This window comes from Liolophura sinensis, chromosome 8 (genome assembly GCF_032854445.1).
Source record: "Liolophura sinensis isolate JHLJ2023 chromosome 8, CUHK_Ljap_v2, whole genome shotgun sequence".
Taxonomy (NCBI): Eukaryota; Metazoa; Mollusca; class Polyplacophora; order Chitonida; family Chitonidae; genus Liolophura; species Liolophura sinensis.
In genome coordinates, this window is record NC_088302.1 from 1,515,669 (window position 1) to 1,540,905 (window position 25,237).

The 25,237-nt window shown below is 41.0% G+C and overlaps 1 protein-coding gene across 1 annotated transcript; it reads right to left on the bottom strand.

Moving 5' to 3' along the window:
- Window positions 1–1,957: 1,957 nt before the first annotated feature.
- On the bottom strand, window positions 1,958–25,057 carry LOC135472380 (DNA-directed RNA polymerase I subunit RPA49-like). Its single transcript, XM_064751855.1, has 12 exons — window positions 24,997–25,057; window positions 22,457–22,566; window positions 22,039–22,115; window positions 21,518–21,603; window positions 20,344–20,405; window positions 18,314–18,467; window positions 17,100–17,189; window positions 11,137–11,233; window positions 9,346–9,485; window positions 6,979–7,069; window positions 4,316–4,438; window positions 1,958–3,696 (listed from the first exon to the last, which is right to left on the bottom strand). Exons 1-12 carry the CDS (start codon window positions 25,055–25,057, stop codon window positions 3,546–3,548), a joined length of 1,242 nt encoding a protein of 413 aa, XP_064607925.1. The 3' UTR covers window positions 1,958–3,545.
- Window positions 25,058–25,237: the final 180 nt, after the last annotated feature.

A 25,237-nucleotide genomic window follows, 5' to 3' on the forward strand; every position in this document is an offset into this window, starting at 1 on the left:
GAAGGTCTTCCAGCAACCTATGGATGGTTGTGGGCTTCCCCTGGGCTCTACGCGCTTTCCTCCCACCATAATGCTGGCTGTCAGCGTATAAGGGAAATATTTTTGAGTATGGCGCAACACCAATCAAATAAATAAATAAACTCACAAGAAGCCTGTAGCGCCGTCATTTTGGCTTGATATATTTGTATGTAGGCAGGGTATATTGGCATGTAGGCAGGGTATGTTTATACTACGTCATTAGTCTGCGCTCTCAGTGTTCTGTTTCATATTAATTTCTGAGGAAAACTGCTGGTTTTTAAGTCTGTCAACTAGTTGACCACTCCATGCCAATTAATTTTATATTTTTAATGAACACATACATGTATGTACGAGTCACGAGCGCTCATAAAGTAGCTCATAAAGCAGACTTTCTCCTATACATGTATGTTTACCATATTTAACTATAAAAGGGGGAAATAAGTTTTTGATCAGAACTGTACATATATAATTGTAGGACTTATTGTATATCAAAGACAGGTGCTTATCTCATCATTAAAACAGATGAGCAGTGTTCTGTATGAAGTCTGTTGGTTTTACACTAATAGTGATTATACAACCAGAGCTGTAATATCCAGCTTTAAATTTGCAAATTTCCAGTTATGGATACCTTTGTTTTTCCTTCAGAATTTTGTTTGTCATGAACTGTCCACTGTTTTCAGGATGGCAAGTTTTTTTTTTTTTGGTAAGACTGTTCTGTGTTCATACATGTACACATGAAAGCCTTTGTACATCTACGTATTTCGTCACAATCATTTCAAGGTACATGAAAAATGGTGGTATTCTTTCCATACCTACATATATGTATATATATTTACACAAGTATTTGCTGATTGTAAATCAATTTTCTGGTTACATGTACATTCATTATAATGGGAAGAAAGTGAATATTAAAATGACATCAAATTTTGGTGTTTGTTTACAGCGATGTTTTCACTTTTCTACCTGAATATGAATTAAACAGTGGAGAATAGGTCAAACAGTAAGCTCACTTGTATTGTCCACTACAGGTCTTCAACTTCTGCACACGATGGACACGGTCAAAAACCTGGCAAGTGTGACAATCCTGAAAACTCTGATGGCAGGGGAAGCATTTTATGAACCCTGAGGGGGGGATAACTACAGGTCAAGCTAGCTGTAAGATCGGTTGGTCAGGTTTCAAGCTTAGCCTCCACATTTTCCACTCTGAATCATTACATTCACAAGCTTGGAACTCCTGTTGTGTATTATGTTCTCAAAGCGTCAAGCTGCACGCAATGAAAACAGGTTTCCCACGATCTTAAAGTAATTCTGAATTCATATCGCCCAAGTATGTCATGAGATTTCAGGATCAAACCAGAGCCTGGTCATATCAAAAACTTTAAAAATGGTACTTGCTACTGCCTCGCTTGTTACTCAGTACTGTGAGGTTAGAGCAAGGAAACATGACTGGTTGACTGTGCGAGTAGAATGTGACTGGGTGGGGTCTAGTTTTCTGGTGTCTTGGCATGATACTTCAGTGGTGGCAGCACTTTGGCTGCATGGACTCACCCTGCCACAAGAAGACAATACATGTACACACATTCACTCCTCGGTGTCATGTGATTGGAAAATTGTTAAGTATGACGTTAAACCCCATAGATGCACTTTATTTTGCAGCAATAATAAACACTACATGTATAATGTTGCCAAATATAACCAATGCATTCTCTCGGATAGCATTCAAATTTCCTGTGGCTAGGGTGATCCAAAACTTAATAATATCGTCTTTTAATAATGAACAGAAGGCAACAGTTTTGAAAGGAAAAAATAAAAACTAATGGTAAGAGTCTCAAAATCGCCATTTATTATGGTGTAATCTGCCTAAGTTTATCTGTTGCCAGATGCTGCAGCCGATTTGTATCAAAATGGCGAAGTTTGGTGTTTGTCAGTGTGTCTGGTAGTTTGTGGTAATTATGGCAATGATGGTTTGCATCATTCACGAATACCTATGTGATGTCCGAATTACTGCCATTATCGTCTTTGTAGTGTGCAAATTTGATGTGTCCACAACAGCATACTCGCATTGATCCCGAGCTGCAGGTTAGCCAATGTAAGAGTACAGATCTGTATTTCTGAAAGCTAAACTGGCAAGAACGAGTCTTGGATCTATCCCGAGGTAGCAGAAGTATTTCGTGAGCATGGAGGGGGAGATAACTATGGCCTGTTCTTGTAGCACATTTATAGCCCTGCCTCACTTGAATGTCACTCTCTGAGCAGCACCTCACCTCTCCCCTTAGCCTGTGTTACAGACTTAGGTGTGAAGGCCTTAGGATTGAACATTTGCCTCCTGTTTACGATTTATTTCTTTGTTTATTGTGTCTTGAGCTGTACTCAAGAAAATTTCACCCAAAATTTCACTGAAATTTCAAAATTTCATATGATGGCGGCTAGCCTTGTGACTAGAGGAAAACGGGCTGTGACCATCCGCTGGTTGCCGCCAGACCTACTCGTGTACAACTATATCCTTTTTACCTGTCTAACCTGTCATCTAATGCCATTGATATTGGTCTATTTATTTATGTTATTGTTATTTAATGCCATACTAAAGAATATTATGCTTATACGATGACGGCCAAGTTTTACCAACAAATTGTCCCCACATCTGACAAACAGTTTGGAATACAATGGTGGAATGATGGTCTTCAATAAAAGTTTGACCGCGGAAACTGCCACACAAGTATCTGCCACCACTTGTCATAAAACATGAATATCACAAAGAGGGAGAGACAAGGTTTGCAAAAACAACGGTGTTTATCACAGCTAACAAACCAGCTTGTATAGAGCTTCTGTTAATAAGGTAAATAACTGTTAAATGGTAACTCAGTTGTTGTTGACAATATCAGGTCAGCACACAGGTGAGATTTGACACTGAGCACAGATTAGATTTTGGTGCTGAGCACCGTCTCCACACAGGGACTGCTGCAGTGTCCAATCCTATGCTCCATGCCTATTCCTGCCTTGGCAGCCTAAACTGTGAAGTATGTTCACAAATGCTCACTGAAATCGGGAGATAACAAATGGAAACATGACCAAACAATGGGCAGCTCAATGGGGGCTAGGACAATGTTGTTAACGCTCTTGTTAGGGATGATGTCCACCCCGATCAAGATCATCACCAGTCACCACACAGAGATCAGTTATTCTTGCTGATGTACAATTTCTGGAAAACCAACTCTGATCAAGCTACTCAAAGTAACAAATTTATTCCTGTTGTGTTTAACTCATGTGTAACTCAGGGAGGCAGGCTCTGCTAGTTACCATGGTAACGTGCTCATTACGCCTAGAAAGTTGTCTACCTTATGAATAGACCAAGTCAAGGCCAACCCACATGAAAGGGTTGTATGTGAGACAAGGGCAGTGTGCAGAATTTGGCACTGAAGGTGGCACTGCAGGTGTGTACATGCATATCCTTCCACTGGTTTGTCACTGATCTGGATGCTGTTGTGCCACTTTCACCACGCTGAAGCAATCAGCAGCTGCTTCAAGCATCATCGGCGGGTTTTCTTCGTCTTTATTGTTCTTTCTGGGAATGTCAAAGGAACCTCCAATCTGGCTGTCTGCGTCATTGTCTTCTCCCCAAACTCTGTCTTCTTGCTGACATTGTAATGACAGCCCAGAGCTCGAACAAATGTTGTCAGTCTGAAACCAGTCAGAAAAACAGAGTAACACCACAAATCTTCTTCTGAACAACAAGAGATACAGGTAAACATCTTCAATCAAATTTTAGTACTTTGAGCAAATGCATCTCATGAATTCACTGAAATTCTAAAATGTGATGAAAATTTGAGAAGATTTGAATTTGGTTCAATTTGTTTACTTTGGGAGTCCTATGCTGGTTTTAATATAATATTTAATTTTTAACAATGTGCTCTGGTTTAACAGACCTATTCTTAATGAGGGAAGTGCCCAGGGTCAATCACTGCCCTTTTGTCAGCTATCTGACAAACCTCCTGGGTCCTGAAAACTGAGAGATAGACAGTTTCTGACATCATTGTTGTGGCGAAAACAATGTTTAGCAGGGTACCAGATTGGTCTTCATACCAACATACTGCAATGCCATGCTAAAGGCACCAGACACCACGTTCCAGTATACTGCCTCTGATCTGATGAGTACTTGATTTAATCTCTTATACCCAGCATCTTAGGCATGACATTACCCTAAAATAGGATAAGATGGGCACTCTAATGTTTGTAACACCATCTATATTAGAGTTTACAAAGTCCCAAAGTTGACTGGCACAGCTTGAGTAGTGCTTACCTCTGTTGGCTTATTTTAAGGTCTTGCTGCAGTGGGCCTAAGTCCACCTGAAACTCGTCTATAATCAGACAAAGAACCAGGATGTATGAGATCACCTTGTCTTTCATCCGTGCCGGCATGCATCTGATGAAAGAAAAAATGAAGAGAAAAGTTGTTTCTCATGAATTTAATACTGTTTAAGACACCACAAGCAATGACAGCCAAATTATTTGTGTAAATTCAACATGATTTTGAAGGAATTCCCACAGGAAATCTTCTGTAAATAATAATGGTTTAGTATATAATAATGGTTTAGTAAATAATAACGGTTATTAAATAATAATAGTTTAATAAATAATAATGATTTCGTAAATAATAATAAACTCTGTCAAAAAGGAAACGCAACCCCTGTCCTCGGATATCAAAAATTCGTTCAAATAAAGTTATTGCTTCCAAACTAAATTTTAGCCAAATGTAATGAAATTATACACGTTTTTAATGAAGATTACCATCCAAACAACTGCCTTTTCTCTCCTAAGTGTATTTTATTGCTTATGACGTCACAACGCATGGACTGACCCTGTTGACGTCGCACACAGAACCATTCACTTGCAAATCATATCAATGGCAGTTATAGTGTGGGGGTGTATAAAAGCCCATGTGCTTTCGTATTTTATTCATTCATTCGTCGACGAAAGGCAGTCGGTAAAATGCCGCGACTGAGTGCTGCCGACCGAAATATCGCCATTGGTCATCTTCAAGCCGGAGAAAGTTTTGGTACTATTGCACGACACCTAAATGTTCACAAAACAACGATATCCCAACTTTGAAGCCGTTACAACAACTTTAATTCGACCAACGATCGCCCGAGAAGTGGAAGGCCAAGAATCACGACCCCACTTCAAGATCGGTACATCCGGGTCCTTCACCTGCGTAATCGGCATGCCCTACCAATCGTGACTGCCAAACAAATACCAGGTTCGAGGAGAGTGTCGGCTCAAACGATTAGGAACCGTCTGAAAGAAGCGAGTTTACGTGCCTGTAGACCAGTTGTTGGACCTGTACTACGCCCCTTACATCGATGCCTACGACTCGGGTGGTGCAACAACGTAAGGATATGGACTTTACAAAACTGGAGGCGCATCTGGTTTTCTGATGAATCCCGTTTTCTTTTGACACGTCACGACGGAAGACAGCGTGTGTATAGGAAACGCTTTGCGCCCATCTGCGTCCGGCAGGTGGACAGATTTGGCGGAGGCAGTGTTATGGTTTGGGGAGCCATCTCGTACAACCAGAAATCAGACTTGGTGATCGTTCCAGGGAACCTGACAGCCCAACGTTACATCAACCACGTGTTACAGCCTCACCTTCTCCCGATTATTGACCGACAGACACAGCTTTTTCAACAAGACAACGCCAGGCCTCATACTGCACGTGCAACAATGAACTTTCTGCAGGATTCCAACGTCAATGTCTTGCCGTGGCCCTCTAAATCACCAGACCTCAACCCTATTGAACACCTGTGGGATACTCTGGATCGACACGTGCGTCAACGTCAGCCACCGCCACAGATGCTTCAACAGGTCGCTGTTGCGTTACAGGAGGAGTGGAGGGCCATTCCCTAAGAGAGAATCCGGCGTCTTATCCGTTCTTGTCCAAGGAGATGCCGTGCAGTGATTGCAGCTCGTGGTGGTCATACGAGATACTGAGGAAGACGCCCCCTGGTGAGCAACTTTTGAAAAGACAGTTTTAAACATGACCATCTTGATTATTATTCTGCCAAATTTCTGACTTCTGTCTTCAATAAGAAAAAAGTTGTGCCGTCCTAAAACTAAATATTAAAATCTCTAAAATACGGGGGTTGCGTTTCTTTTCTGACAGAGTTTAGTTTTAAAAAATAGGAGCAGTTTACTGCATGCAGATTTATGTTGTATAAGAATGACTACAATATTTACTTTTTTTATTCATCTTGGAACTAGTGTGATGGGCGTACTAACTGGAGATTTGAACCACCTCTTGGTTTGGAGTCCAAGCTTCCACCACTAGAGGCCTGTAGGGAGACAGCGCTTATATACATCACAGTCTAACAGACACAGGGCCCATCAAAGCATCATGGCCTGCTATATAAGGTACCCCAGCAACCCTGCTCGCAGCACCAAGTATCACAGGGATTTGAACCAGCAATCTATGGGTTTGGAAACCACTCTTCCACCACTAGACTAAAGAAAAATTCCTCCAGCCCGGAGGTAGATGGCACTTGTATATGACCAATCTGTGTAGGCCTGCAGCTTAAAACACTGCTTATAAACTTGTTCAGATACACAAAATCATGATATCAAACTATAAACAATAGAGAATTGCAGAGTGAAGGTTGGGATATTTCTCATACGTCTCTCATGGGATATTATTTCCATCTCTTACTTTAAAAATATTTATTTTTATGGTATTACACTTTGACAATGTGAAATCCTCTATGTCCTACATTTCCAGATTTCCTGTTGTGTCTGTTGAGAAGTGACTCCACATCCCTTGTCATATTTTGAGAGGTGACTCCACATACCTTGTCATGTTGGAGAAGTGACTCCAGGTACCTTGTCATCTTTAGCAAAGTGACTTCACATACCTTATCTTTTGAAAAGTGACTTCACGTACCTTGTTATCTTTAGAGAAATGACTCTACATACCTTGTCATCTTTCTCCCATCTTCACCCAACTTCAAAGTGAACTTGTTGAGAACAGACTTTTTCACAAAATCTGGTAGATCTGGAAGGGGGTCTGAAATGTTGAAACAAGACCTTTCTTGTCTCATATGAATTCGAATAAAAATAAAGAGAGAGATACGAGATTCTAATTACTAAAAGTTCAATTTATCTATTCCTTTGGTATGTAGCACTGTTCTAAAGAATGATACATCAGTGGTCTTGTGTTTCGTGTCCTTCTCCATCCATCTGACAAACCTCCTGAGTGTGGTGAGTAAACCCCTGACTCTCTTGTCTGTCCATCTGACAAACCTCCTGAGTGTGGTGAGTAAACCACCGACCTTCTCCCTCCATCTGACAAACCTCCTGAGTGTGGTGAGTAAACCACCGACCTTCTCCCTCCATCTGACAAACCTCCTAAGTTTGAGGAGTAAACCACCGACCTTCTCCGTCCACCTGACAAACCTCCTAAGTTTGGTGAGTATACCACCGGCCTTCTCCATCCATCTGACAAACATCCTGAGTAAGGTGAGTAAACCGACCTTCTCAGTCTGTCTGACAAACCTCCTGAGTGTGGTGAGTAAACCACCGACCTTCTCCGTCCGTCTGACAAACCTTCTAAGTTTGAGGAGTAAACCACCGACCTTCTCCGTCCATCTGACAAACCTCCTAAGTTTGGTGAGTAAACCACCGGCCTTCTCCATCCATCTGACAAACATCCTGAGTAAGGTGAGTAAACCACCGACCTTCTCCATCCATCTGACAAACCTCCTGAGTGTGGTGAGTAAACCACCGACCTTCTCCATCCATCTGACAAACCTTCTGATTTAAAGCCTCAACCAAACCAGCCAGAGTTAACTGCAAGCCAGCCAACTCATTGGTCAGAGGCCAATCAATTGTGGGAGGACAAAGACCTTAGCCAAGCTATGAGGAATTTTTCTCATCTGCAGTTGCATTAAGAGGATTTATTTATTTCATTGATTGGCGTTTTATGCTGTACTAAAGAATATTTCACTTGTACGACAGTGCCCAGCAATATGGTCGAAAGAAACCAAGCAGAGCCCAGGGGAAACCCACGACCATCCGCAGGTTGATGCCAGACCTTCCCATGTACTCAGCAAGTGAGTATGTCTTATGTCTATGTCCCACCAAAGACCCTCGCAAAAGTGAAGACTTTTAACATAAAATACTATAAAATTCCCTGAATCTATCCTGTCCTGAAGAACAATTGTAATAACATATGAAAATTCAACAGCACATTTATCTTCAATACACAACATCTTAGAGACATTTTGTGCACATTTAACAGATATACTTGAATTCTTGACTAAAAAACCACACATGAAGCCTTGAAATTAGAAAGGACAAAACGAAATATCTGAAAGAACATAAGGTGACTGATGGGTTTGTGGCTAACATCATTTTGCTGACTTACCTTTACTCCTCAGCTCTGCTGCCTTCAACTGATAAAGCTTAATGAGGTTCTGAAGGTAGAGTAACAGCGAGGCTTTGTTTAGTCGGGCTTCCTCCCTCAGGGGTAAGGCGACTTACGTTTGTGTGACTTACCTTTACTCCTTAGCTCTGCTGCCTTCATCTGATAAAGCTTAATGACGTTCTGAAGGTAGAGTAACAACGTGGCTTTGTTTAGTCGGGCTTCCTCCTTCAGGGGTAAGGTGACTTATGTTTGTGTGACTTACCTTTACTCCTTAGCTCTGCTGCCTTCAACTGATAAAGCTTAATGAGGTTCTGGAGGTAGAGTAACAATGTGGCTTTGTTTAGTCGGGCTTCCTCCCTCAGGGGTAAGGTGACTTGTGTTTGTGTGACTTACCTTTACTCCTTAGCTCTGCTGCCTTCGTCTGATAAAGCTTAACGAGGTTCTGAAGGTAGAGTAACAGCGTGGCTTTGTTTAGTCGGGCTTCCTCCCTCAGGGGTAAGGTGACTTATGTTTGTGTGACTTACCTTTACTCCTTAGCTCTGCTGCCTTCGTCTGATAAAGCTTAACGAGGTTCTGAAGGTAGAGTAACAGCGTGGCTTTGTTTAGTCGGGCTTCCTCCCTCAGGGGTAAGGTGACTTATGTTTGTGTGACTTACCTTTACTCCTTAGCTCTGCTGCCTTCGTCTGATAAAGCTTAACGAGGTTCTGAAGGTAGAGTAACAGCGTGGCTTTGTTTAGTCGGGCTTCCTCCCTCAGGGGTAAGGTGACTTATGTTTGTGTGACTTACCTTTACTCCTTAGCTCTGCTGCCTTCGTCTGATAAAGCTTAACAAGGTTCTGAAGGTAGAGTAACAGCGTGGCTTTGTTTAGTCAGGCTTCCTCCCTCAGGGGTAAGGTGACTTATGTTTGTGTGACTTACCTTTACTCCTTAGCTCTGCTGCCTTCGTCTGATAAAGCTTAATGAGGTTCTGAAGGTAGAGTAACAATGTGGCTTTCTTGAGTCGGGCTTCCTCCCTCAGGGGTAAGGTGACAAGATGATTCAGCACATAGGATGAGTACCTGGTGGTGGAGGATCAGAAACTGTTCTCAATGTCATGGCTGAAGATTTCTTTATTTATTTATTTGATTGGTGTTTTATGCTTTACTCAACCACAGGAAGTGCCTATCTGACAAGAACCTCAACCACAGGAAGTGCCTTTATCACAGCAACCTCAACCACAGAAAGTGCCTATCTCACAGGAACCTCAACCATAGGAAGTGCCTTTCTCACAGCAGCCTCAACCACAGGAAGTGCCTCTCACAGGAACCTCAACCACAATAAGTGCCTTTCTCACAGCAAGCTCAATCGCAGGAAGTGCCTTTCTCACAGGAACCTCAACCATAGGAAGTGCCTTTCTCACAGCAACCTCAACCACAGGAAGTGCCTATCTCACATGCAACCTCACCCACAGGAAGTGCCTATCTCACAGGAACCTCAACCACAGGAAGTGCCTATCTCACAGGAACCTCAACCATAGGAAGTGCCTTTCTCACAGCAACCTCAACCACAGGAAGTGCCTATCTCACATGCAACCTCACCCACAGGAAGTGCCTATCTCACAGGAACCTCAACCACAGGAAATGCCTATCTCACAGGAACCTCAACCATAGGAAGTGCCTTTCTCACAGCAACCTCAATCACAGGAAATGCCTTTCTCACAGCAACCTCAACCGTAGGAAGTGCCTTTCTCGCAGGAACCCCAACCACAGGAAGTACCTATCTCACCGCAACCTCAACCATAGGAAGTGCCTTTCTCACAGCAACCTCAACCACAGGAAGTGCCTTTCTCACAGGAACCTCAACCACAGGAAGTACCTATCTCACAGCAACCTCAACCATAGGAAGTGCCTTTCTCACAGCAACCTCAACCACAGGAAGTGCCTATCTCACAGCAACCTCAACCATAGAAAGTGCCCTTCTCACAGGAAGTACCGATCTCACAGCAACCTCAACCACAGGAAGTACCTATCTCACAGCAACCTCAACCATAGAAAGTGCCCTTCTCACAGGAAGTACCGATCTCACAGCAACCTCAACCATAGGAAGTGCCTTTCTCACAGCAACCTCAACCACAGGAAGTGCCTTTCTCACAGGAACCTCAACCACAGGAAGTACCTATCTCACAGCAACCTCAACCATAGGAAGTACCTTTCTCACAGCAACCTCAACCACAGGAAATGTCTTTCTCACAGCAACCTCAACCACAGGAAGTACCTATCTCACAGCAACCTCAACCATAGGAAGTGCCTTTCTCACAGCAACCTCAACCACAGGAAGTGCCTATCTTATAGCAACCTCACCCAAAGGAGGTGCCTATCTTATATCAAACTCACCCAAAGGAGGTGCCTATCTTATATCAAACTCACCCAAAGAAGGTGCCTATCTTACAGCGACCACAACCAAAAAAGGTACCAATCTTATAAAAGCCTCACCTAAAGGAAGTGCCCATCATATGGTAGCTTCATATGGTAGGGGTATGCATATCTTATAGCAGCAACAAAACCTTACCTAATATGGTAGCTTCATATGGTAGGGATATGCATATCTTATAGCAGCAACAAAACCTCACCTAATATGGTAGCTTCATATGGTAGGGATATGCATATCTTATAGCAGCAACAAAACCTCACCCAATGTTTACTAATTTTTAAAGAAGACCAAATCACTTACGTGGAAGTTTTTCTCCAGGCTTCTATTTGATCACGTTCGCATTTCAAGAACACTTCGGCCGCCCAAGACAGTTCATCCCTTTCTCTTGGGCTGACAACTGTACACATTCAAAAGACAAAAGATAACAGTAGACCAAACTTAAATATGCATAGATAAAGTCTCCCATAGTTTAATTTATTTATTTCCATGATGGACATTTTATTTCATTTACACAACAGCAACATTATGGCGGAGGAAACACATATCTTTTTATATTTGATATGTTGCATAACTATGACAGATCAAAGCAAGCTACAACATGCACACTGAAAAAATTGTATCAGTGCCAACCAATCAGGCCTGAGTTATTTTTATTACTGGAGTATGTAGCTGTTTCCGCTGACGTCAAATGAATCTTGTTTTGTCCACATGTATGTGCGTACAAGGGACGCTACGTCATGTTTTGTCTTTATGACCACATGTACGTCAGTACAAGGGAAGCTACGTCCTGCTTTGCCTTTATGACCACATGTATGTGCGTACAAGGGACGCTACGTCCTGCTTTGTCTTTATGACCACATGTCCGTCGGTACAAGGGCCGCTACGTCCTGCTTTGTCTTTATGACCACATGTACATCAGTACAAGGGAAGCTACGTCCTGCTTTGTCTTTATGACCACATGTACGTCAGTACAAGGGAAGCTACGTCCTGCTTTGCCTTTATGACCACATGTATGTGCGTACAAGGGACGCTACGTCCTGCTTTGTCTTTATGACCACATGTCCGTCGGTACAAGGGCCGCTACGTCCTGCTTTGTCTTTATGACCACATGTACGTCGGTACAAGGGACTCTACGTCCTGCTTTGTCTTTATGACCACATGTACGTCGGTACAAGGGAAGTTACGTCCTGCTTTGTCTTTATGACCACATGTACGTCAGTACAAGGGACGCTATGTCATGTTTTGTCTTTATGACCACATGTACGTCGGTACAAGGGACGCTACGTCCTGCTTTGTCTTTACGACCACATATACGTCGGTACAAGTGACTCTACGTCCTGCTTTGTCTTTACGACCACATATACGTCGATACAAGGGCCGCTACGTCCTGCTTTGCCTTTATGACCACATGTACGTCGGTACAAGGGACTCTACATCCTGCTTTGTCTTTATGACCACATGTACGTCATTACAAGGGACGCTACGTCATGTTTTGTCTTTATGACCACATGTACATCAGTACAAGGGAAGCTACGTCCTGCTTTGTCTTTATGACCACATGTACGTCAGTACAAGGGACTCTACATCCTGCTTTGTCTTTATGACCACATGTACGTCGGTACAAGGGAGTCTACGTCATGCTTTGTCTTTATGACCACATGTACGTCGGTACTAGGGACTCTACGTCCTGCTTTGTCTTTATGACCACATGTACGTCAGTACAAGGGAAGCTACGTCCTGCTTTGTCTTTATGACCACATGTCCGTCGGTACAAGGGACACTACCTCCTGCTTTGTCTTTATGACCACATGTACGTCAGTACAAGGGACGCTACGTCTTGCTTTGTCTTTATGACCACATGTACGTCAGTACAATTGAAGCTACGTCCTGCTTTGTCTTTATGACCACATGTACGTCAGTACAAGGGACTCTTCGTCCTGCTTTGTCTTTATGACCACATGTACGTCAGTACAAGGGAAGCTACGTCCTGCTTTGTCTTTATGACCACATGTACGTCGGTAAAAGGGCCGCTATGTCCTGCTTTGTCTTTATGACCACATGTACGTCAGTACAAGGGACTCTACGTCCTGCTTTGTTTTTATGACCACATGTACGTCAGTACAAGGGACGCTACGTCCTGCTTTGTCTTTATGACCACATGTACGTCAGTACAAGGGACGCTATGTCCTGCTTTGTCTTTATGACCACATGTACGTCAGTACAAGGGAAGCTACGTCCTGCTTTGTCTTTATGACCACATGTACGTCAGTACTAGGGACTCTACGTCCTGCCTTGTCTTTATGACCACATGTACGTCAGTACAAGGGACGCTACGTCCTGCTTTGTCTTTATGACCACATGTACATCGGTGCAAGGGACGCTACGTCCTGCTTTGTCTTTATGACCACATGTACGTCAGTACAAGGGGCTCTACGTCCTGCTTTGTCTTTATGACCACATGTACGTCAGTACAAGGGACTCTACGTCCTGCTTTGTCTTTATGACCACATGTACGTCGGTAAAAGGGCTGCTATGTCCTGCTTTGCCTTTATGACCACATGTATGTTGGTACAAGGGACGCTACGTCATGTTTTGTCTTTATGACCACATGTACGTCAGTACAAGGGACGCTACGTCCTGCTTTGTCTTTATGACCACATGTACGTCAGTACAAGGAACGCTACGTCCTGCTTTGTCTTTATGACCACATGTACATCAGTACAAGGGACGCTACGTCCTGCTTTGTCTTTATGACCACATGCACGTCGGTACAAGAGATGCTACATCATGTTTTTGGTTCTTCGCAAGAATATAAAGATGATTAACAAAATTATGAAGCATGTCAATAAAGTGGATGTGTTTATTTATTTATTTATTTGATTAGTGTTTTATGCCGTACTCAAGAATATTTCACTTATACATCGTTGGTCAGCATCATGGTGGGAGGAAACTGGGCAGCACCCGGGGGAAACCCACGACCATCCACAGGTTGCTGGCAAACCTCCCCATGTACAGCCGGAGAGGAAGCCAGCATGAGCTGGACTTGAACTCACAGCCACCGCATTGGTGAGAGGCTCCGCACAGCCACCGCATTGGTCATTACGCTGTGCTTGCGCGCTAACCGACTGAGCCACGGAGGCCCCCTAAAGTGGATGTGGCTGAACAGGAAATAAGACATAACTAAACGAGGACTGGGATGAGGTAAGACATAACTAGACGAGGACTGGGATGAGGTAAGACATAATTAGACGAGGACTGGGATAAGGTTAGACATAATTAAACGAGGACTGGGATGAGGTAAGACATAACTAGACAAGGACTGGGATGAGGTAGGATATAACTAAACGAGGACTGGGATGAGGTTAGACATAACCAGATGAGGACTATGATGAGGTAAGACATAACTAGACGAAGACTGGGATGAGGTAAGACATAACTAAACAAGGACTGGGATGAGGCAAGATATAACTAAACGAGGACTAGGATAAGGTAAGACATAACTAGACGAGGACTGGGATGAGGTAAGACATAACTAAACGAGGACTGGGATGAGGTAAGATATAACTAAACGAGGACTGGGATAAGGTTAGACATAACTTGACGAGGACTGGGATAAGGTAAGACATAACCAGATGAGGACTATGATGAGGTAAGACATAACCAGATGAGGACTGGGATGAGGTAAGACATAACTAGACGAGGACTGGGATGAGGTTAGACATAATTAGACAAGGACTGGGATGAGGTAAGACATAACTAGACAATTACTGGGATGAGGTAAGACATAACTAAACGAGGACTGGGATGAGGTAAGATATAACTAGACGAGGACTGGGATAAGGTTAGACATAACTTGACGAGGACTGGGATAAGGTAAGACATAACCAGATGAGGACTATGATGAGGTAAGATATAACTTGACAAGGACTGGGATGAGGTTAGACATAATTAGACAAGGACTGGGATGAGGTAAGACATAACTAGACGAGGACTGAGATGAGGTTAGACATAATTAGACAAGGACTGGGATGAGGTAAGACATAACTAGACAATTACTGGGATGAGGTAAGACATAACTAGACAATTACTGGGATGAGGTAAGACATAACTAAACGAGGACTGGGATGAGGTAAGATATAACTAGACGAGGACTGGGATGAGGTTAGACATAATTAGACAAGGACTGGGATGAGGTAAGACATAACTACACAATTACTGGGATGAGGTAAGACATAACTAAACGAGGACTGGGATGAGGTAAGATATAACTAGACGAGGACTGGGATGAGGTAAGATATAACTTGACAAGGACATGATGAGGTAAGACATAACTTGACAAGGACTGGGATGAGGTAAGATATAACTTGACAAGGACTGGGATGAGGTAAGATATAACTTGACAAGGACTGGGATGAGGTAAGATATAACTTGACAAGGACTGGGATGAGGTAAGACATAACTAGACGAGGACTGGGATGAGGTAAGACATAACTAGACGAGGACTGGGATGAGGTAAGATATAACTTGACAAGGACTGGGATGAGGTAAGATATAACTTGACAAGGACTGGGATGAGGTAAGACATAACTTGACAAGGACTGGGATGAGGTAAGATATAACTTGACAAGGACTGGGATGAGGTAAGACATAACTAGACGAGGACTGGGATGAGGTAAGACATAACTAGACGAGGACTGGGATGAGGTTGGACATAATTAGACAAGGACTGGGATGAGGTAAGACATAATTAGACAATTACTGGGATGAGGTAAGACATAACTAAACGAGGACTGGGATGAGGTAAGATATAACTAGACGAGGACTGGGATGAGGTAAGATATAACTTGACAAGGACATGATGAGGTAAGACATAACTTGACAAGGACTGGGATGAGGTAAGATATAACTTGACAAGGACTGGGATGAGGTAAGACATAACTTGACAAGGACTGGGATGAGGTAAGATATAACTTGACAAGGACTGTAATGAGGTAAGACATAACTAGACGAGGACTGGGATGAGGTAAGACATAACTAGACGAGGACTGGGATGAGGTAAGATATAACTTGACAAGGACTGGGATGAGGTAAGATATAACTTGACAAGGACTGGGATGAGGTAAGACATAACTTGACAAGGACTGGGATGAGGTAAGATATAACTTGACAAGGACTGCGATGAGGTAAGACATAACTAGACGAGGACTGGGATGAGGTAAGACATAACTAGACGAAGACTGGGATGAGGTAAGACATAACTAGACGAGGACTGGGATGAGGTTAGACATAATTAGATAAGGACTGGGATGAGGTAAGACATAACTAGACAATTACTGGGATGAGGTAAGACATAACTAAACGAGGACTGGGATGAGGTAAGACATAACTAGACGAGGACTGGGATGAGGTAAGACATAACTAGACGAGGACTGGGATGAGGTAAGATATAACTTGACAAGGACTGGGATGAGGTAAGACATAACTAAACGAGGACTGGGATGAGGTAAGATATAACTTGACAAGGACTGGGATGAGGTAAGACATAACTTGACAAGGACTGGGATGAGGTAAGATATAACTTGACAAGGACTGGGATGAGATAAGATATAACTTGACAAGAACTGGGATGAGGTAAGACATAACTAGACGAGGACTGGGATGAGGTAACATATAACTTGACAAGGACTGGGATGAGGTAAGACATAACTTGACAAGGACTGGGATGAGGTAAGATATAACTTAACAAGGACTGGGATGAGGTAAGACATAACTAGACGAGGACTGGGATGAGGTAAGACATAACTAGACGAGGACTGGGATGAGGTAAGACATAACTAGACGAGGACTGGGATGAGGTAAGATATAACTAGACGAGGACTGGGATGAGGTAAGACATAACCAGATGCGGACTATGATGAGGTAAGACATAACTTGACGAAGACTGGGATGAGGTTAGACATAATTAGACGAGGACTATGATGAGGTAAGACATAACTAGACGAGGACTGGGATGAGGTAAGACATAACTAGACGAGGACTGGGATGAGGTAAGACATAACTAGACGAGGACTGGGATGAGGTAAGACATAACTAGACGAAGACTGGGATGAGGTTAGACATAATTAGACGAGGACTATGATGAGGTAAGACATAACTAGACGAGGACTGGGATGAGGTAAGATATAACTAGACAAGGATTGGGATGAGGTAAGACATAACCAGATGAGGACTATGATGAGGTAAGACATAACTAGACAACTCACTGTCATCCAGATTGTACACTCCTGCTGGGCTTGTCGCGTCTTTGTTGTATGGAGGAATCAGGCTGGAGGTCTCGGAAGACTTGCTGGGGCCTGGCAAAACACAGCATCAAGGTCATATACACTGGATCCAACGAGGCAACAAACAGTAAAGTTACACAGAGTAAAATCATAGTATCAAAAAGTGAGGTAAAACAGAGTAAAGTCATGCTGTGACACACAGGTACATGAAAATAAATGTCACTTTTTAAAATAACACTTTTCACGTCAACACTTTTTATTTTGTTTTTCTGGTGAGAAATTAATCAAACATCACAAAAAATTATTAAGTGGCTTAAGGTGGGTGAATCAATCCAACTTAATCGCCCAAAATGTGCCATTTTATAGGTGAAAATCGCCCAAAATGTGCCATTTTATAGGTGAAATACCGAAAATGATTCTTTGGAAAATTCCTCAGTGGTAATAGATTTAAAATTGTGTCAAGAAAATAATACACAAGGATGTGAATAACAGTACAGCCTGGCTTTGACTGCCGCCATTTTATTTTCTGGGTATTTAGCTGTTTAGGGCAACCTACCACATATATATATATATATATATATATATATATATATATATATATATATATATATGTATATATATGTATAAACAGGCAGAAAACTGAGGGGAAATGAACAGGTCAAGATAAATACTGTCACTTTGCTACAATAAATGTAATTGTATCATAATTCTTACATTTAAAACACTACAGGTTGAATATTTTTTGTTTTCTCTGAAGGACAATTACCACAATACAAATGCACAATACACTGAATATGCAGGTCGGGGCCTCCGTGGCTCAGTTGGTTAGCGCGCTAGCGCAGTGTAATGACCCAGGAGCCTCTCACCAATGCGGTCGCTGTTAGTTCAAGTCCAGCTCATGCTGGCTCCCTCTCCGGCCGTAAGTGGGAAGGTCTGTCAGCAACCTGCGGATGGTCGTGGGTTTCCCCCGGGCTGTGCCCGATTTCCACCCACCATAATGCTGGTCGCTGTCGTATAAGTGAAATATTCTTGAGTACGGCGTAAAACACCAATCAAAAAAAAAAAAAAAAAAAAAAATATGCAGGTCAACATTTATGTTTGAATCCCAAGCACAGCTTTACATACTGTAGTACAGATGGCACTCACTCACAATTTAGTTCTTTGATTAATGCCATACTCCAGAAAATTCCACTCACTCAGAAGATTTTTGGCGTCTGGCTGAGACATGGCATGATCTACAGCCATCTCCAGAGCCATCTCTAATGCCTCCCCCTTTACTTGGTTCCTCTGACGTGATTCAACAGCTTTCTTCTTCTTAGAGCTCCCAAATGATTTTGTGAGAATGTCATTCTAATAAAAATCAAAAGACTACAATCTTGGAAAGGGTAGGCAGTGTTAATTAGTATCAGCTGTACCTAATTTCTAAACTTATGATAACTTGAATTTCATCATTCATGATAACTAGGATTTCATCATTCATGATAACTTGAATTTCATCATTCATGATAACTTGGATTTCATCATTCATGATAACTTGTATTTCATCATTCATGATAACTTGGATTTCATCATTCATGATAACTTGGATTTCATCATTCATGATAACTTGGATTTCATCATTCGTGATAGCTTGGATTTTGTCATTCATGACAACTTGGATTTTGTCATTCATGGTAACTTGGATTTCGTCATTCATGATAACTTGGATTTCGTCATCCATGATAACTTGGATTTCGTCATTCATGATAACTTGCATTTTGTCATTCATGATAACTTGCATTTTGTCATTCATGATAACTTGGATTTCGTCATTCAAGATAACTTGGATTTCATCATTCATGATAACATGGATTTCATCATTCATGATAACTTGGATTTTGTCATTCATGATAACTTGCATTTCGTCATTCATAATAATGTGGATTTTGTAATTCATGATACAACGAATTTCATCTTTCATGATAACATGGATTCTGTCATTCATGATAACTTGGATTCTGTCATTCATGGTAATGTGAATTTTGTCATTCATGGTAACTTGGATTTCGTCATCCATGATAACTTGGATTTCGTCATCCATGATAACTTGGATTTCGTCATTCATGATAACTTGCATTTTGTCATTCATGATAACTTGCATTTTGTCATTCATGATAACTTGGATTTCGTCATTCAAGATAACTTGGATTTCATCATTCATGATAACATGGATTTCGTCATTCATGATAACTTGCATTTTGTCATTCATGCTAACTTGTATTTCGTCATTCAAGATAACTTGGATTTCATCATTCATGATAACATGGATTTCGTCATTCATGATAACTTGCATTTTGTCATTCATGATAACTTGGATTTCGTCATTCATGATAACTTGCATTTTGTCATTCATGCTAACTTGGATTTCGTCATTCATGATAACTTGCATTTTGTCATTCATGCTAACTTGGATTTCGTCATTCATGACAACTTGGATTTCGTCATTCATGATAACATGGATTTCGCCATTCATGATAACTTGCATTTTGTCATTCATGATAACTTGGATTTCGTCATTCATGATAACTTGGATTTCGTCATTCATGATAACTTGGATTTTGTCACTCATGGTAATGTGGATTTCGTCATTCATGATAACTTGGATTTCGTCATTCATGACAACTTGCATTTCGTCATTCAAGTTAACTTGGATTTCGTCATTCATGATAACGTGGATTTTGTCATTGATGATCAGGTGGATTTTGAAATTCATGATAACTTGGATTTTGTCATTCATGATCAGGTGGATTTTGAAATTCATGATAACTTGGATTTTGTCATTGATAACTTGGACTTTGCCATTCATGATATCTTGGATTTTGTAATTCATGATAACTTGGATTTCGTCATTCATGATAACTTGCATTTTGTCATTCATGATAACTTACATTTTGTCATTCAAGATGACTTGCATTTGTCATTCATTAGTTCCACTTTTTGCTGATCCTCAGAATGGGAAAAACATGCCGTATAAGTTCTGCATATTCCCCGACACAACATTATACTTATTAATCTGTCCTGAAACTTAGAGTTCTCACAATTTTTCAAAACACTGGTGGCAGAGGTAGAAGAATTGGGGTACATGGAGTTAGAAATTTGACAGTTTACAGCAGACTCCATTCTGATCTACAAGGCACCTGGGTTAATGTATAAAAACCTGAACAAGCTGGTTTGTTGATCACCTCACCTTCTCTCTGAAGGACAAATTCAAGTTGGCTGGAATTTCTGGGATGCTAGACTCTTCCTCCCCTAAAAGAGAAAAGATCTCTGGTCTGTTTGTCTGTTCTGCTTATATAGTCATATGGTAGAATGAAGGAATTTTCTTATTTTGTTTCTTTTTTCAACAATATCTTCTTTATTTCACACAAGAAAACAAGCTGTAACATGGCCAGTAAGATTCAAGCTGTCAATTAACAGAGAAATTAGCATACAATTTACCCATGACTGAAGTATACTGTGGCTGTAGTTATGAGTTTGTTACTACAACTGGTATGCGAACATTGCCCCAATATGACTGCCCTGCCATCTACACAGTTAGTCATGTTAGATGTTAGTCAAATTCAAACAAGCTCGGAATTCACTTTTCCAAAATATCCAAAACTGTTGAGAATGTGGCTTTTGCTTCAGCATTCTATGAAATTACGCGATTCTGACTATTAAAACAGGGCATGGATAAAGAGTTCACTCAGCATTGGATAACCAGTGACGTTCAACACTCCCCTGCTATAACCAGTGATGTCCCACACGCACCTGTTATAACCAGTGACGTCCCACACTCACCTGTTATAACCAGTGATGTCCCACACTCACCTGTTATAACCAGTGATATCTCACACTCACCTGTTATAACCAGTGACGTCCCACACTCACCTGTTATAACCAGTGACGTCCCACACTCACCTGTTATAACCAGAGATGTCCCACACTCACCTGTTATAACCAGTGATATCTCACACTCACCTGTTATAACCAGTGACGTCCCACACACACCTGTTATAACCAGTGACGTCCCACACTCACCTGCTATAACCAGTGATGTCCAACACTCACCTGTTATAACCAGTGATGTCCAACACTCATCTGTTATAACCAGTGATGTCCCACACTCACCTGTTATAACCAGTGACGTCCCACACTCACCTGTTATAACCAGTGACGTCCAACACTCACCTGCTATAACGAGTGATGTCCCACACTCACCTGTTACAACCAGTGACGTCCCACACTCACCTGTTACAACCAGTGACGTCCCACACTCACCTGTTATAACCAGTGACAACCAACACTCACCTGCCATAACCAGTGACAACCAACACTCACCTGCTATAACCAGTGATATTCCCTCACCTGCTCACACTCACCTGCTATGACTGGCTCCATGTTTATCATATGAGCATCCAATAATCGCATTTTCCCAGTCTCCTTATTTAGTACACCGAGGTAATACCTGATGGAAAACAGAAAATCCAGATGGACTTCCAACTAAGCAAAAGATTCAAATCACTCAGCAGAAAAATATATATAAGGTTTTTATAAGGCAAGCTATCCAAACATTCCAGAAAGAAACACCTAAGAAAATGGTTCCTATACCTTTGAAGAGAGCCACTGATCGACTAGATAAGCAATGTAAATCTGAATAAATACATTTTGACAATTTCAATATGTTGACTTTAATGCAGTCACGTCATATGTAATTAAGATGACGACTTAATAAAAGTAACACTGAAATATTGTCAAACTGGATTCATTTTGAGTAACTTTGCTCTCATATTATTCTGAAATAACTTTTCCATTAAAAGCACAGATGATACAAATCTGTCTCACACATACATTAACAAATAATCATAAATACTGTGGAAGATGGAAAGCAGGTGTCACTTACTGACAGAGACCGGCAGATCTGCAGGCTGTAGGGCCGAAGTTCTGACCTCTGTACGTCATCTTGCCAGTCTTGGCCACCTAATCATCAACATAAATAGGGAAATTTACCCACGTTTTTAATATTCAGGTGATATATAATATATGTAGACAGATACAGTAGCCGTTGCACTATCATCAATGCATACATGTATGTACAGTACCTAATATGACTTATATTGATCAATAAATGCTATTAAAAAGAGGAGACCGGTTGAAGGCCTACAGCAATTTAATGTTGAGATTGTACTTGAAAGATTTTAACATGAGTCAATTATGTGTACAGTATTTCAATACTTTCACAAACTGTCTACAGGCTAAAGAACAATCTACTTGTAAACACCCTCAAAGAAACAAGTTATGTGAGCTAACAGTTAACTCACCACAGTTTTGTGATTTTTCTTCACTGGATCGTCTTTGTCAGAGCTCTCAATAGCTTCAAATTTGATATCCTTTTTCGCCTCTTCTTTGATTTTTCCATTGGGAAAGTTAACTGGAGTAAGAAATAGAAAGGGGCTCATTCAGAACACCATAGGCCCATGAAGCACTTCATTCACTATATTTAACAACCACTGTCTGGTCAATTTGTTAAGAGCATACTGGACCGGTGATACAAAGGACCAGTAATACAATGGACCAGTGACAGAATACACTATGTACAGTAATACTGGGGTAAAGAAGCGAAAATTTTGTAAGAGTTCGTAATTTAGGATTTCACCAGGGGTGGGAGGAAAGCCTAGACAAGTTCTGGAGACAGTGGTTTGACAGTGCCAAAAAAGGGAGACAATTCATGATTGAAAATAAACTGAAGTTTATCCCAACACAAGCAACCTAAAAGAAACTAGAGGCTGGAATATACCAGGTTAAAACATCTCCCTTTCATTGCAAATACATATACAAGGTTACATATCCATACCTGTGTAACATCAGTGAACCCGAAGAACAATACTAGTATCCCAATCAAAATAACATTTAACAAAGAACTTATGTCCTATCCATCACAATCACAATATCTGCACTCTATGTCTAAGTTTCTAATACAAAATAAACTTTGAAAAATTAACAGCACATACAGACAACAACATAACTAAGCGCACAAAAGAAAACAAATGGAATAGTACATAAACTACTCCTCTTTTCAAATCCTTTAATCCTCATACACTGTATGCTATTGATCACTTCAAACAAAAAATATATTTTTTTCAGAGATATTTGGCATGAACGGCAGAATAAAGACAACCAAGTCAGAGAACAGAGTTTTAGCCACCCAAGTTAAAAATAAAAAGCCAACAGTGGTACTCTCTCTTCCCTGTGCAGAACCTGATACAGAACCTGATGAAGGGGACAAATCATGTAGCACAAGGATTAATGGAAGAAAATCAGTTTTCCTGAATCTTCTGAACTTGCAGTTTGTAAAATTTTAAATTTCAAAATACTTTTGGCTGGATTTATTCTGTTTGTCATACTGAAATACAGGGGCCATACTTCACTAATTTGCGTTATATGCTTATGACTATTTTTACTTTCATGAATGTGCAGTCAGAGTCTACACCTTTTGACACTGGCAACTGGCACACTTGACAGTGTTGGTCTCTGGTTTTTAAAACACACAGATTTTTCAGAAAATCTCTGTCTTGTTTTGTTATATTTTCTTTCTATGAGGTGTGCTTATAAATATTTCACTAAATTCACTAAAATGTATAGATCTGACAGTGGTCAGTGTTGATATGGAGGACACTAGATTGCCTGGGCTGAGCTATCAAATAGTATTTTAGCACCTAATTACCTGATGGTTGTTAGCCAAAAAAATCAGTTGTGAATTCATACTGGTACTCAGTAAGGTCTAGTTCAGCCTCTGCGTACAAGTAAATATATGCCATTTTTTGACTGCATTTTTGGGCTAGCTGATCAGTGCTTTTAAGCTAATTATTTGCATACTAGTACCCTCTTTTGGAAGTTCTGAATGATAACAACTTAGGGCATACTCTGTGCGGTTAGTTAGAGAGCTACTTAAGTGTCAAGACTTGTTCATCCTAAGAGCAAGGTTAAATGATAAGGATGAAGACAGACAGACTTACTTTCTTACACTTAAAAAATGCTCTGTATTACAGTTGTTAGTTTGAGAGGATAAAACGGAAACAACAGTTTTCTGTTGTCTCCAAGTTTGCCTTTGTGTGACGTCATGCAAGAACACTTGACGTCACTGTCACTGACGTACAGCCGCAAATGACATCATACTCTCAAACGGGCATGGCGTCATTCCAGCATAGCTACCTTACTCCATATCTGCCTGATTCATTGTCACATGAGGAATATTTTAACGTTACATCAGCTACATTTTACGGAAACTGCTGAAGATTTTGTTTTTGAGGACTCTCCACTTACAGATGTTAAATAAAGTTATTCATCATAAATTTATTTGAAGCGTGGTGCTAGCTATATTCTATATTGTATCCTTCATATCAGTTTAATATTTCCGCCTGGCCTCTCTTGGGACTGAAGCAGCACTTCAACTAACTTACATGTATGTACCATCGTCACAAATGTCACTGGGTGCAATGCTAGACCACCGTACCTTTCCATATTGCTGCTACTGGGCTCCATATCTAAGGGAAGCACTAAAGGATACACACAGTCCCGTACTTTGTATCGGTATTGCAAATCCTGACAGACAAAGACAGATTTAGTTCAACAAGTCAAACGATACACTGCTATTTGTCGTCCATAGACGGGCACTGTAACAGACATATTCAGAAGCCAAGAACTAGCCTGTGATCTGCATTTTTTTCTCCTACTGGCTCACTTTCATATGAATTTGCATAAAGTATATTAGTCATATCAACCTCGACACTTACGAAGGATATGTGTCACTTTCATATGAATTTGCATAAAATATATTAGTCATATCAACCTCGACACTTACGAAGGAATACTTTTTCAGCATCTTTTGCACCTAGAGACGACGTGTCTAGCGTCACTTCCATCTTACCCATGTGTGTAACCTGATGCACTACGTCGAAGTTTATGGGGGGTTTGTTTGGAACTATTCAAAGTAATTGAATAAAATATTAATATATGAAATCTCCGGAACAAACATAATTATTAATCGAAATGTTAAATGCTAAGTAGTTTTCTTGAAGTAATTGTTTTTTTTTTACATTAAG

What these genes read in the sequence shown, in the direction of transcription:
- LOC135472380 (XM_064751855.1), bottom strand. Translation starts at nt 25,057, where the DNA reads ATGGAAGTGACGCTAGACACGTCGTCTCTAGGTGCAAAAGATGCTGAA. An exon ending in CATGGAGCCAGTCATAGCAG is followed by an intron (nt 20,406 to 21,517) that starts GTGAGTGTGAGC and finishes TTTCTCTTTTAG; the next exon opens with GGGAGGAAGAGTCTAGCATC. An exon ending in ATTTGTCCTTCAGAGAGAAG is followed by an intron (nt 18,468 to 20,343) that starts GTGAGGTGATCA and finishes GATTTTTATTAG; the next exon opens with AATGACATTCTCACAAAATC.